The sequence below is a fragment of the Panthera leo genome, chromosome B4 (assembly GCF_018350215.1).
Source record: "Panthera leo isolate Ple1 chromosome B4, P.leo_Ple1_pat1.1, whole genome shotgun sequence".
In the NCBI taxonomy this organism is placed as follows: Eukaryota; Metazoa; Chordata; class Mammalia; order Carnivora; family Felidae; genus Panthera; species Panthera leo.
The window spans coordinates 72,781,465-72,797,273 of record NC_056685.1 but is presented as its reverse complement, the minus strand read 5'-3'; the positions used below and the strand labels follow the sequence as shown (position 1 = coordinate 72,797,273).

Here is a 15,809-nt window from a genome sequence, read left to right as displayed (position 1 = left end):
CATTTTTAATTCCATGAAAGAAAAAGAACACATGATCAGTGATTTCAAATTTATATATGGAGCACTTCACAATAATGTATCAGTGAAAGAAAAAATTTTAAGTAAAATCTGATGGAAACAAAGATTCTTTGTTAAACTTTTGGTATGTTATAAAAGAAATTAGAATACAGACACTTAGTGGACAATGGCAATGACACGTATTTTTGCACTTGGTATTAAAACTAAATCTGAGAGGAGAAGGAGTTAAGACGGTGCAATAATAAGGGGACTCTGGGCTTGTCTCATCCCTCGAACACAGCTAGATCAACATCAAATCATTTTGAAAAATTAGGAAATTGATCTGAAGATTAAGAGAACAGTCTGCATAATTTGAGGGAGAGAACGTGGCAGGTACAGAGCACAGAGAGGTGAAATGGTGAAGAGATGTGGTACAGCAGAAGGGAGGAAGCCCTTTTTGCAGGGAGGAGAAACAGGGGAGAGAGGGCAGTGCACTGGGTTTGCACAAGAAAAGCACTGCCCCTGAAAGCAGCTACAAAGAATGAAAACAAGTGTAGGGGACTGCACAAGAAAACTGTTTCACAAAACCACACTGCCAGTTTTTATGAACAGCGAGGTACATAGTCTGAAGCTTCAGAGGTCAGCACCTGGCAGTGCTCTGGTGAGGAAAAGCGGCAGAGCCCCAGCAGCGGGCGGGCAGCACAGTCTGAGGATCCCCCAGGTCGCATGCGGAGAAGTTGTTCCCCTGCTTGGGGTGCACTTGGTAGAGGCGATACAGCCCTCTACCTCCACAGGGGCCACAGACCTGCCCTGTTCACCAGTATAGGAAGAAAGACACTGGTTGAGGGCAGCAAAACCTGGCGCCAGCGTTGTGTTGGGATTTATCATAAACTCTGAGCTGCTGCTGCTGCTGCTGCTGCATGGTCAGGTGAATGTTTTCTGCAGCACCCAGATAGCAGCCACAAAGTGGTTGAGACCCTCCCACAGATCACAGTGGGTCCCAGCTGTAGGGGTCTCTGAAGTGTGGGGTTTTGAAACACAGCAGCTCTTGAGATAAAACCCAGGAGGGTGGTGCCACCTGGCAGGCCACCTTCAGCTCTGACAGACTGAAGGTGGGGAGCTGAGAGGAGCTGGGGAAAATGGAGGAGTGATTGATCACACATCTGTGAGGGCTTGAACTTCCCACTGGAGGGGCTAGAGAATTGGGTGAAGCCATTTTTACCATTAGCCCATCAGAAACGATTGAACTCAGGGAGCTAAACAGCACCACCAAGTGGCAAAGAGAGCTGTACAAACACGAAGTCCCACCCACTGTGCCCTCCAGGCACATTTCCACTAGGGCAAGTTCACTTGAGAATGAGAGCAGAAATCCTTCCCTGTGAAGACCAGCACAAATCCCTTCTGTACTCTTAAGTCTACTGATCAGACTGCTGCAAGTTTCAGCTTTAGGGAAAACTGGATCCAGCTTCATTTGGGTTTTTTTGTTTGTTTTTGCCCTTGGATACAGAAAGAGCAAAGTTTTTATTTTTTTTTTAACTTTTAATTTTTTTATCTTTTTCTCTCCTTTTTTCTTTCTTTGATCAAGTTCCCATTAACAAGCAGACCAAAACACACATAGGATCTAGCTTCCTTTATTTGATTTTTTAAAAAACTTTTAATTTTAATTTTATTATTATTTTTGTTTTCGTCCAAAATGACAAGATGGAGGAATTCACCCCCAAAGAAAGAACAGGAAGAAATGATGGCCAAATCAATACAGATGTAAGTAAGATGTTTGAACTATGTTGTTAAAACAACAATTATAAGGATTCTAGCTGGGCTTGAAAAAAAGCATAGAAAACACTAGAGAATCCCTTACTGCAGACATAAAAGAGCTAAAATCTACTCAGGCCAAATTTTAAATTGCTACAACCGAGATGCAAACCTGAATGGATGCCACAACTGTGAGGATGGACAAAGCAGAGGAACAAATCAGTGATATAAATATAGATAAAATTATGGAAAATAATTAAGCTGAAAAGAAGAGCAAAACACAGGTAATGAATCATAAAGGCTGACTTACAGAACTCAGTGGCTTCTGAAAACAGAATTAACATTCATAACATAGGAGTCCCAGAAGGGGAAGAGAGGGAAAAAGGGGCAAAAGGTTTAGTCAAACAAATTATAGCTCTGAAAACTTCCTGAATCTGGGGAAGGACACAGACATCAAAATCCAAGAAGTACAGAGAACTCCCATTAAATTAACCAAAAGCCAGCCATCACCAAGGCATATCACAGTCAAACTCACAAATTATATGAACAAGGAAAGAAACCTGAGAGCAGCAAGGGATAAAAAAAAAAATCCTTAAACCTACAACAGATGACAGATCACATTTGCAGCAGATATGTCCACAGAAACTTGGCAGGCCAGAAAGGACTGGCAGGATATATTCAATATGCTGAATGGGAAAAATATGCAGCTAAGAATACTCTATACAGCAAAGCTGTCATTCAGAATAGAAGGAGAGATAAAGACCTTCCCAGACAAACAAAAACTAAAGGAGTTCGTGACCACTAAACCAACACTGCAAGAAATATTAAGGGGGACTCTGAGTTGGTGGGGGTGGGGAAGACCAAAAGTGACAAAGACTAGAAAGAATCAGAGAACATCACCAGAAACACCAACTCTACAGGTAACACAATGGCACTGACCTCTTGTCTTTCAATAATCACTCTGAATGTAAATGGACTAAATACTCCAATCAAAAAACATAGAGTATCAGAATGGATAAAAAAAAAAAAAACCAAGATGCTGTCTACCTAAGACTCATTTTAGACATAAAGATATCTGCAGATTAAAAATAAGGGGATGGAGAACTACTTATCATGGTAATGGATGCCAAAAGAAAGCCAGAATAGTCACGCTTCTATCAGACAAACTAGATTTTATTTATTAAAAAAAAATTTTTTTTTAACATTTATTCATTTTTAAGAGTGAGAGAGACAGAGCATGAGCGGGGGAGGGCCAGAGAGAGAGGGAGACACAGAATCAGAAGCAGGCTCCAGGCTGCAAGCTATCAGCACAGGGCCCGATGCAGGGCTTGAACTCACGGACTGTGAGATCATGACCCGAGCCAAAGTCGGATGCTCAACTGACTGAGCCACCCAGGCGCCCCTATTTTTAAATTTTTTAATGATTATTTTTGAGAGTGAGAGACAAACTGTGAGCAGGGGAGGGACAGAGAGAGGGGGAGACAGAGAATCCAAAGCAGTCTCCAGGTTCTGAGCCTGATTCAGGGCTAGAACCCACAAACCAGGAGATCATGACCTGAGCTGAAGTTAGATGCTTAACTGACTGAGCCACCCAGGCACCCTGGGACAAACCACATTTTAAAACAAAGACTGTACCAAGAGATGAAGAGGGGGATTATATCATAATTAAGGAATCTAACCACCAAGAAGATCTAACAACTGTAAATATTTATGCCCCCAACATGGCAGCACCCAAATATATAAATCAATTAATAACAAACATAAAGAAACTCACTGACAATTATACAGTAATAGTAGGGGACTTTAACACCCCATTTACAACAATGCACAAATCACCTAAGCAGAAAATCAACAAGGAAACAATGGCTCTGAATGACACAGTGGATGGCACGGACTTAACAGAACTTTCCATACTAAAGCAGCAGAATACACATTCTTCTCAAGTGCACATGGAACATTCTCCAAAACAGATCACACATTGGGTCACCAATCAGCCCTCAAGAAGTACAAAAAGACTGAGATCATATCATACATATTTTCAGACCACAGTGCTATGAAGGTTGAAGTCAATCCCAAGAAAACATTTGGAAAGACCACAAATACTTGGGGGTTAAAGAACATCTTACTAAAAGAATGAATGGTTAACCAGGAAATTAACGAGGAAATAAAAAAGTACATAGAAGCAAATGAAAATGAAAACATGACAGTCCAAAACCTTTGGGATATAGCAAAGGCAGTCTCAAGAGGGAAGTATATTGCAATACGGGTCCATCTCAAGAAGCAAGAAAGGTCTCATATACACACCCTAACCTTATACCTAAAGGAGCTAGAAAAGCAAATAAAGCTTAATGCCAGCAGAAGAAGGGAAATAATAAAGACTAAAGCAGAAATAAACAATACAGAAACAAACAAACAAAAAAAACCCAGTAAAACAGATCAAGGAAACTAAGAGCTGGTTCTTTGAAAGAATAAAATTGGTAAGTCCCAAGCCAGACTTATCAAAAAGAAAAGACAAAGTACCCAAATAAATAAAATCATGAATGAAGGGAAGAGATCACAACCACCACAACTGAAATACAAATAATTATAAGAAATATTATGAAAAATTATATGTCAACAAACTGGGAAACCTGGAAGAAATGGATAAATTCCTAGAAACAAACTAACTACCAAAACTGAAACAGGAAAAAACAGAAAATTTGAACAGACCAATAACCAGCAAAGAAATTGAAACAGTAATCAAAAACTCTCCCAACAAACAAAAGTCCAGAGCCAGATGGTTTCACAGGGGTATTCTACCAGACATTTATAAAGAAGAGTTAAAATCTATTCTTCTAAAACTGTTCCAAAAAATAGAAACAGAAAGGAAAACTTCCAAATTCATTCTATGAGGCCAGCACTACCTTGATTCCAGAACCAGACAAAGACCCCAGTAAAAAGGAGAATTACAGGCCAATATCCCTGATGAACATGGATGCAAAATCTTAACAAGATACTAGCAAATTGAATCCAACAGTACATTAAAAGAATTATTCACCATGATCAAGTGGGGTTTATTCCTGGGATGCAGGGCTGGTTCAATATCCATAAATCTATCAGTGTGATACACCACGTTAATTAAAGAAAGGATAAGAACCATATGATTCTCTCAATAGATGCAGAAAAACCATTTGACAAAATACAGCATCCATTCTTGATAAAAATCCTCAACAAAGTAGGGATAGAAGGAATATACCTCAACATCATAAAAGCCATGTATGAAAGATCCACAGCTAGATCATTCTCAATGGGGAAAAACAGAGCTTTTCCCCTAAGGTGAGGAACATGACAGTGATGTCCATTCTCGCCACTGTTGTTCAACATAGTAGTAGAAGTCCTAGCTTCAGCAATCAAACAACAAAAAGAAATAAAAGGCATCCATATTGGCAAGGAAGAAGTCAAACTTTCACTATTTGCAGACGACATGATACTCTTTGTAGAAAACCCAAAAGACTCCACCAAAAAAATTACTAGAACCAATACATGAATTCAGCAAAGTCACAGGATATCAAATCCACATACAGAAATCTGTTGCATTTCTAAAAACCAATAATGAAGCAGCAGAAAGAGAAATCAAGGAATCGATCGCATTTACAACTGCACCAGAAACCATAAGATACCTAGGAATAAACTTAACCAAAGAGGTAAAAGATCTGTACTCTGAAACCTAGAGAACACTTATGAAAGAAGCTGGGTAAGACACAAAATGGAAAAATATTCCATGATCATGGAAAGGAAGAACAAATATTGTTAAAATGTGGATGCTACCCAAAACAATCTACATATTTAATACAATCTCTATCAAAATAACACCAGCATTTTTCACAAAGCTAGAACAAACAATTCTAAAATTTGTATGGAACCAGAAAGACCCCAAACAGCCAAAGCAACCTTGAAAAAGAAAAGCAGAAGTGGAGGCATCACGATTTCTGGATTTCAAGCTATATTATAAAGCTGTAGTCATTAAGACAGCATGGTAATGGTACAAAAACAGACAAACAGATCAATGGAGCAGAAAAGAAAATCCAGAAATGGACCCACAACTATACAGTCAACTAATCTTTGACAAAGCAGGAAAGAATATCCAGTGGAAAAAAATACAGTCTCTTCAATGAATGGTTTTGGGAAAATTGGACAGCAACATGTAGAAGAATAAAACTGGACTTTTTTTTTTACTAAAAAAAAATTTTTTTTAATGTTTATTTATTTTTGAGACAGAGAGAGACAGAGCATGAACAGGGGGAGGGTCAGAGAGAGAGGGAGACACAGAATCTGAAACAGGCTCCAGGCTCTGAGCTGTCAGCACAGAGCCCGACGTGGGGCTCGAACTCACGGATCGCGAGATCATGACCTGAGCCAAAGTTGGACGCTTAACCGACTGAGCCACCCACGTGCCCCAAACTGGACCACTTTCTTACACCGTATATAAAAATAAATTCAAATGGGTGAAAGACCTAAATGTGAGACAGGAAACCATCAAAATCCTACAGGGGAACATAGGCAGCAATCTCTTTGACCCTGGCCATAGCAACTTCTTACTGAGCACATCGCCAGAAGGAAAGGAAACAAAAGCAAAAATAAACTACTGGGACTTCTTCAAAATGAAAAGCTTCTGTACAGCAAAGGAAATAATCAACAAAACTAAAAGGCAGACCATGGAATGGGAAAAGATATTTGCAAATGACATATCAGATAAAGGGTTAGTATCCAAAATCTATATAAAACTTACCAACTCAACACCCAAAAAACAAATAATCCAGTGAAGAAATGGACAGAAGACATGAATAGACACTTTTTCAAAGAAGACATCTAGATGACCAACAGACACATGAAAAGATACTCAACATCACTCATCATCAGGAAGATACAAATCAAAACCACAATGAGATATCACCTCACACCTGTCAGAGTGGCTAAAATAAAGAACACAAAAAACAACAGAAATTGGCAGAGGCAGAGAAAGGGGAACCCTCTTGCACTGTGGGGAGAATGAAAACTGGCGCAGCCACTCTGAAGAATAGCATGGAGGTTCCTCAAAAAATTAAAAATAGGGGCACTTGGGTGGCTCAGTCGGTTAATTGTCCAACTTTGGCTCAGATCATGATCTCATGGTTTGTGAGCTTGAGCCCTGCATCAGGCTCTCCGCTGTCAGGACAAGCCTGCTTCAGATCCTCTGTCCCTCTCTCTCTCTGGCCCTCCTCTGCTACCTCTCTCTCTCTCTCTCTCTCTCTCTCATAAATAAATAAACATTAAAAAAGTGTAAAAAAAACAGAACTACCAAGTGATCCAGCAACTGTACTACTAGGTATTTATCCAAAGGTTACAAAAATACAGATTCAAAGCGGTACACACACCTCAATGTTTACAGCAATATTATCAACAATAGTCAAACTATGGAGAGAGCTCAAATGTCCATTGACTGATGAATGGCTAAAGAAGACGTAGTATACACATACAATGAAATATTACTCAGCCATCAAAAAGAATGAAATCTTGCTATTTGCAATGATGTGGGTGGAACTAGAATGTATTATACACAAAGCGAAATAAGGCAAATCCCATATGATTTCACTCATACATAGATTTTAAGAAACAAAACAGATGAACATATGGGAAGGGGGAAAAAGAAGAGGAGAGACAGAAAAAAACCACAAGAGACTCTTAACAGAGAATAAACTGAGGGTTGATGGAGGGATGTGGGTGGGAGATAGGCTAGATGGGTGATGGGTACTAAGGAGAGCACCTGTTATGATGAGCCCTGGGTGTTGTATATAAGTGATCAATCACTGAATTCTACTCTGGAAACCAATACTGCACTGTATGTTAACTAGAATTTATATAAAAAATTGGAAAAACAAAAAAGAAAGAAAACTAAAGAAAAGATTTAAAAAAACCAACAAAAACCCTAAATCTGAATAATAAATGTCATTACTGTCTTCATGCCCTAATGCCTTTGCTATCCTAAGCTTCTCATAGGTCCCTGGGCATACAAACTCCTACACATTCTTCAAGACCCAATTCAAAAGTAATGTCTGTAGTGAAACTTTCGTTAACCATCCCAGCATTACATGAACTGTTTGCTATGCAGCCAGTAACACTATGAAACCATCTTTTTACAGCTCTTTACATCTTTATACCGTAAATTTGTTTTTTGGATGTGCTTCTTTAAAGGCTGAAAATAATCTTTTTTATTTCTAACTCCTAGCACATACACTCTCCTACAGGGTACTCAATAAATATTTGCAGAATCAAATGGAATCAGGATTGCAGCATCTAAAAATGGCTTTAACAAATGACTAGCTCTAAGAAGCCTTGTTGAGTCTTATTCAAAAAAGACTTCCAAAGAGGAGGCACATATCAAATTTTGTAACACTGATCCTGCTAGCAGATGGGAAATTGTGCTATGCATTTAGGTTCATTAACCTTTTCGGCACTTTTTCTTCTTGAAATACTATAAGCGCTTCATCAGAAACAGCTATTCTCAAACTTTTTAGTCAACAAACAGGATTAGCTGACTACCTACTCTACCAGCTACCATTTGCCTGTTAAGACAAAAACGAAATCTAAAAAAAAGTAAAGAATACAACTGACAGTGGTGAAGAAAGTTTCAAATTAACTTACTACATAAAACAAGATGGTCAACTTAAATTAATCAAAGAAATAATCAGAGACAAACTAAAGCACTGACTTTTAAGCAACATTTTGACAAACAGATTTTACACTATAATCTAGTACACACATGCCTATATTAAATACAATAATTACCTTTACCGACATGATGGAATCTGATACATCTAATTTTCTTTTCATTGGAAAAACAATCAATCAATCAAAAACCTACCAGTAGAGACCTGCCAAAATGATTTCATGACACTACTACTGGGTTGAGATTTAAAGTTTGATAAACACTGTCCAAAGAAATTGTGTATGCTATTAATAATCCATACGCTACAGCAATAGCTATAATCCCATATCAAATACGTATATGAAGTTTACAGCAAAGTACAATGTCTGTAGTATATCATAAAAATTATGAATAGCAAATATAATTTTAAAAATAATGTGGTAATTTCTATCAGTAGTTAGAAAAAGTGAAATGGAATCTTTGATATCTAAAACATGAAAAAAATATTATGTCTATTAAGACAAGTGCCTTAGTCCTAGACCTCTAAAAAAGTGACAAAGCAAAGGGTCTTAGCTGAGCACTGTTAAAAGAATGATTTTATTTTAATCATTATTCTTAAGTATTTCTTCAAGTGGAAGAAAGCCCTGTCTTGAGTTCAGTTCTACTCATTGTTGATCTTAGTTATTAAATTGTGAGATATGGTTTTAAAAATAATTCTCATTGAGTGTCCAACCCAAACTCAAATTTAAGACAAGTCACTCTTCCTAACCAATTATTACCTTTAAGTTGCTATAATAAAGAAATTCTACAGCCACCATCACCTTTAAGTCACGTTAAAGAAACCTCTTTTCATAGCCAAATAAGAAATCAACGCTTAGCTGATTTTGTTTTTTAAAAACTAGTATCAAAACACATTCCCCAATAGCCTACCATTAGGCAATGATGCTCTACCTATAATTTATATAAATTTCTTAGTTTAGGTGCTACCACATCTCCATAAACATCCCTCTTAACAGAAAATATTTTTGCTAAAACACTTCAGCGGCTTCAAAAGAAAATTTTCATGAAATGAAATGACAGAAATATAAATATAAAAGCATTCCAGAACAAAGAGCATTTATGTATATCAAATAAAATTGCCATTTACTTTTTACAAGACTGCCACAGACACATGAAGTTGTGTCCAGGTTTTCTCACTGGATCCCCTTGTTGACTAGATGCACTGAATGGAGAAGGCTGAGAAGTGCTGGGCTGGTTCTGCACCTGCGCAGCTGGTGAAGGCGTCATAGGAGTGTTCTGTGAAAAACACAACCGCACGGTTTGTGAGATGACACTGAGAAATATTCACATTTTATACCACAGGTTTAAAATGAGGATTATAATGATGAGTGTATGATTATATTGATAGTTATAACTTCTAAAATAAAATTTACATTTGTAGTTTTCATAATTATTTTTTTTAAAAAATTCTTTAAAAAGATAACTATGCTTATGAAAATAATTAGGAAGTAAGATTCTTTTATTTCCTATGAACCACAAAAGCAAGATCATATTGTTGTTGTTACAGGATATACATTATTTTGAATTAAGAATTTTTTATTAATAAAATTAGGCAGAAACACAATTATAAATTAAAATAAATAAAGCTACTATAAATGTACCCATTTGATTTACTTACGTACATTCTTTACAAGAACAAATCAATTGCAAACTATTAATTTTTGGCATACATTTCCATTTAGATTTTTTAATCAATACAACAAAAAGCAAACAACACATAGCAAAAAGAAAAGAAAATTTCTGATGTTAAAAATGAAGTAACCATAAGTAGAATGTTGTAAATATTATTTTATAGTTAGCTGTTTTAACAACTTTAGTCTTTTATGTTGTCCAGAAAGAGCTTTTGATGGACAATACAAGTAAAAAGATTCTAATTATAGACATAAGTCTTTAAATATAAGCTATGTTTTCTTCTTCTATACCACATCCCTTTCTCTATAAAAGATACATAGGTAAATAATTACAATATATCTTAAAACAATTTGCGGCAATATGTTTTCTTTGAACCTTAATTCAGATTTATTAATCCTCACAAAGGAAAAAATAATATTGAATTTCTCATATAGAAATGGCAGCACACCATTTCAAAGCATTGTTTGAAGGCAATAAATTTAAACTTTGGGAAGATATTAAGTACACTATTCACTTATATGGTGATATTAGAAATACTTGGGCAAAACGAAGTTAAAAATAGCTGAAAACGTCAGATTAAGATTCATAATAATTAGAAAAACAGATGAAACACATAAAAAGCTACAGCATAAAAAAAAAGGGAGACTGAAATGCTGAAAAAAAAACATGTCTCTTAGAAATGTGAAGTCAGGGCACCTGCGTGGCTCAGTTGGTTAAGCATCCGACTCCTTTTTTTTTTTTTTTTAATGTTTATTTTATTTATGTTGAGAGAGAGAGAGAGAGAAATAGAGTGCAAGCAAGGGAGGTGCAGAGAGAGAGGGAGAGAGAGATGATCCCAAGCAGACTGTGAGCCATCAGCACAGAGCCCATTGCGGGGCTCGAACTCATGAATGGTGAGATCATGACCTGAGCTGAAACCAAGAGTCCGAAACTTAACCAACTGAGTCATCCATGTGACCCAACATCTGAGTCTTGATTTTGGCTTAGGTCATGATCTCACAATTTGTGGGTTTAAGATCCATGTCTGGCTCTGCACTGACAACATGTAGCCTGCTTGGGATTCTCTCCTTCCCCCTCTCTGCTGCTCCCCTGCTCATGCTCTCTTTCTCTCTCTCTCAAAATAAATACTTTAAAAAAAAAAAAAAATGTGGCATCATGGGGTGCCTGGGTGGCTCAGTTGGTTAAGTGTTCAACTCTTCAGTCAGCTCAGGTCATGATCTCACGGTTCACTGGTTTGAGCCCCAGGCTAGTCTCTGCACTGACAGCATAGGGTCTCTTGGGATTCTCTCTCTCTGCCCCTCCCCCGCTTTGGTGCATAGGAGCACAGGTGCGCACGCATGCTCTCTCTCTCTCTCTCTCTCTCTCTCTCTGCCTCTCTCCCACTAGCTCTTTCTCTTTCAAAAATAAATAAACTTAAGAAAGGTCTTGGGGCACCTAGCTGGCTCAGTTGGTTGAGCAAGTGACTCTTGAGCTCAGGGTTGTGAGTTCAAGTCCCATGTTGGATGTAGAGATTACTTGAAAAAAATAAAATCTTGGGGCACCCGGGTGGCTAAGTCGGTTAAGTGTCTGACTCTTGATTTCAGCTCAGGTCTTGGCCTCATGGTTTGTGGGACTGAGCCCTGTGTTGGGCTCCATACTGCAAAGCCTGCTTAGGATTCTCTCTCTCTGCCCTTTTCCCCACTTGTGCTCTCTCTCAAAATAAATAAACTTAAAAACAATTTTAAAAAAAGAAAGAAATGTGAAGTTAGGAACTTTGGAGTTCCAAGCTCTAAGGAAAAAAAAAAATCTACCTTTGGGATATAATTAAAGTTGTTTCTATAGTTGGGTCCCACCATTAAGATTTTATAATACGGTTAGGGAGAAAACATACATGCATATACATGCATGAAAACAGGTCTCATGGATAGGATGTGAACTTTCTAGTCTGACAGATCCGTATTCAAACTTTAAATTTGCCTTTTGAACTAGTTATGTGACCCTGGGCAACCTATTTAACCTCTCTGATCCAAACTGTTAAGTAATGAAATCCAACTTTAGGAATGGTGGGAAGACTAGAGAAATGACAGATGAAGTGCCTAACTCTAGAGTCTCAATAAACGGCAACAGTTACTATTATTATTATTATACTAGAAGTCCAAATAGAGAAATCCAAAAGGGAAGTCGTATTTTGGAGGAAAGATGATGAGTTTGCTTTGGGAACAACTACAAAAGTTAATGCTGGAAACATGGATCTGACAATCATTCACCTGTGAATTCTATTTTTTTAAATCACTTAAAAAAAATGTTTGTTTATTTATTTTGAGGGAGAGAGCACAAGCACAAGCAGGGGCAGAGAAAGAGGGAGATAGAGAATCCCAGGCAGATTCCATGTTTGGCACAGAGCCCAGTGCTGAGCTGGATCCCATGACTTGTGAGATCATGACCTGAACTGAAATCAAGAGTGGATGCTTAACCAACTGAGCCACCAAGGTGCCCTCACCTGTGAATTTTTTTTTTTTAATTTTTTTAAATGTTCATTAATTTTTGAGAGAGAGAGAGAAACAGAGAGACAGAGTGTGAGTGGGGGAGGGGCAGAGAGAGGGAGGCACAGAATCCGAAGCAGGCTCCAGGCTCTGAGCTGTCAGCACAGAGCCTGACATGGGGCCTGAACCCATCAACCTGAACCGTGAAATCATTACCTGAGGCAAAGTCAGACGCTTAACCGACTGAGCCACCCAGGCACCCCTCACCTGTGAATTCTTTAAGCCATAAAAACCGATGATGAGAAGAAAGCAGATGGGGGTGGGGGTGGGGGAAGAGGGTCAGAGACAAAAGAATGGAACATTATAATTAGTTTATTTATCAAAAGAATTATGGAAATTGATTCCCTGAAATAAAAATATTACATTAAAAATACAGGAAATTCTAATAAAGGGGAGTAATCAAGAGGACCAGTTTCAGCCAAATACAAATATTAAAGAGTAACAAGTTACACATATCCCAGAATTTTAATTTAAGGGTAAATTTGCCAGAGGCATCAAATTTCCTCAGGATTAACCTTCTGGTTCCCTATACTTTCACCATTTAAATTAGGTATCTTATTGACTAGCTTGTCATATATTTGTAGATTAAGCTTATTTTTACTTTTATAAGTGCTAACAAATCTTTATCCTATTTTTTTCTATTATGGAACTCTTATTTGGTGTCACATAGAAAATTTAACAAGGAATCACAGGGTATTTTAACCCCAAATGTTAATGAGGGACATGGAAAGAATGCTCTCAAATTAACCTAAGCTGTTAAATTAAAAATGAACAAAGATACATTAACCAAATGCAAGGTATGAAAAATTTGTGGACCCTGATTCAAACAAGTTGTTTAAAAAACAAACAAAAAACCCACCACATTATTTTTTAAAGACAACTAGAGAACACTGACCATGAACTGGGTATCAGATAATATTAAAACATTACTATTTTTGTTAGATGTGATTTGGTATTGTATATATATCTAAATAGTTAAAAGTACTTTAACAATTAAAGAAATAGACTCTGAATTATTTATTGGCAAAAAGAAATAATGTTTGGTATTTATTTTAAAGTACTCCAACAGGGGCACCTGAGTGGCTGAGTCAGTTAAGCAACTTCAGTTCAGGTCATGATCTCATGGTTCGTGGGTTCAAGCCCCACATCGGGCTCTGTGCTGACAGCTCAGAGCCTGGAGCCTGCTTCAGATTCTGTTTCCCTCTCTGTCTGCCTCTCTCCTGCTCATGCTCTATCTCTGTCTCTCAAAAATGAATAAATGTTAAAAAAATTTTTTAAGTACTCCAATAAAAAAAATGATAGTGGTGAAGAACAGATGAAACTAAAAAGGCAAAATGATAATATTTTAAGCCAGGTAATAGATACATGATGATTTATTGGCTTTTGTGTATGTTTGAAAAATTTGTACAATAAAAAGTAAACAAATGACAAGAAGAATTAAATAGATCAAAATATACATCAGTGAAACAAAAAGAATTAAAATACTTACAGAATATACCAAATGAGAAATTCTAAAAGTCATGTTTTCTTTGACCACAGAGGTAATATTTCTAGGTTTCCTCTTGTATTAAAAAAATTACACATTTCTTTTGACAAAGCTAATTTTCAAATAGGTTGTATTATGCTGCAAAATTTTTAAAGTACCATTTAAATTATCTTTTAAGAATTAGGTCTTTTGTATGAGAGTGCAAAATGGATTTCTTTTAGGATGCAGTAGTTTACCTTTTCTTATTATTTATCATGAACTGCTAGACCATAAGCCATAACTCTAACTCAAGTGCAAATGCAAAAATAGGTTTCAACGTCATATTTTGGGAATGATCACTCTTGAGGAATATTCTATACCATCCAGTCTATTCAAGAGGAGCTATTTTTTGTATATCAGGTTTTTTTTTTTTTTCAAATCAAAGTGGAAAAGCCACAACTCCAGCAGTGAGTGACCAGAAAAGTAAAATTACAAAAAGGATATAAAACAATTCTGTGATTTATTCTGTAATGTAAAATTAACTAAACCTTAGAATAAGACTAAAATTTAAACATTTCAATACGTGTTAGAAAAATACAAATTCATAATCTAGTCTCAAATTCTTTACTAAGTAGTAATGAAATACTGTGTTCAATTGTAGCTACAGATTTTGAAAGCCACTTATAAAATGGAACTGATTGAGGTAAATAGGATGATGAATAAACCAGACACAAGGACACCTAAGATCCAATTGAAGGAACAAACTGAAAGAGTGTCCTCTAAAACATAGGCAAGTAAAGAGAGATACTCTGAAACAGCTTTAGGGAACAAGAACTAGATTTACTGTAACTGTGATATAAAAGAGATGATACTTAGTCTAAATGTACAGATCTTTTGAGAACAGAATGGAAGGCAATAATAGAAATCTTTGGAAGAGAAATCTTTTTGAGTTTGGGAAAGTTAACCTCAACGCTTAAAAATGAGGGTTTGGGACAAAGTAATATCTAATAATCTTTCTACTGTAACACTCTCTTATGCTCTTAAACTATCACATTTTTTTACTCTAAGCATAAACCTAGACAGACAATCAATACATATCAAGCCTGGCTTATAAAAACACATCGAAATGCAAACAAAAAATTATGTTTAGTGGTAATGCCTTTCTTAGTTTTTACAATGTGCTAGTCCGCCAAAAATCTAAGCAGTAGCACTCTTAAGAAAATACTGAAATGAGAATTCCTGTGGCTTTTGCTAAAATGACCTTGGCTATGACTAAATGCTGCCCCCTTGAGGCGACAGATCTGCCTTCTGATGGGTTAAGTAACTTCAAGCTCTTTATCAAAGAAAGGAAGGGATCTGGAAGATCCCAAGATTCAGTTTATGCCCACCATATCAGCAATGATTCCTATGTGAAGAACATGGAACTGAGGAGAGGCATATGTAAAATACCTTAAGTAAATACATCCTTAAGTAAACTATTTTTATATACAAGAACTTAGTATGTCTTCAGATCATGGGATTAAGAGTAAGAGTTATGTTCAACATGTGTTTTACATGTTCCTAAAAAAGGCAGGTCTTTAGGTAAATATTTATAATTAATTTTATTTTTTACTCATTTTTTATTTTTTATATGCCAATCTATTTTTTTTTTTTTTTGTCTCCAAAAAATGGAATTTATGAACAGTGGAAGGAGGCAGAGCCTTTGGAAGTAGTTATA

At 36.6% G+C, this 15,809-nt stretch overlaps 1 protein-coding gene across 6 annotated transcripts in view; it reads right to left on the bottom strand.

The window, feature by feature from the left end:
• ARID2 (AT-rich interaction domain 2) overlaps nt 1-15,809 on the bottom strand; it is a 179,062-nt gene that overhangs the window by 38,052 nt on the left and 125,201 nt on the right. For all 6 annotated transcript variants that reach the window (XR_006204800.1, XR_006204799.1, XR_006204798.1 and 3 more), the window contains one exon: nt 9,561-9,709. Coding sequence is in view for 1 of the 6 variants with exons in the window: in XM_042946307.1 (XP_042802241.1) it covers nt 9,561-9,709 (149 nt within the window). In the remaining 5 variants the exon portion in view is untranslated. The remainder of the gene's footprint in view (nt 1-9,560; nt 9,710-15,809) is intronic.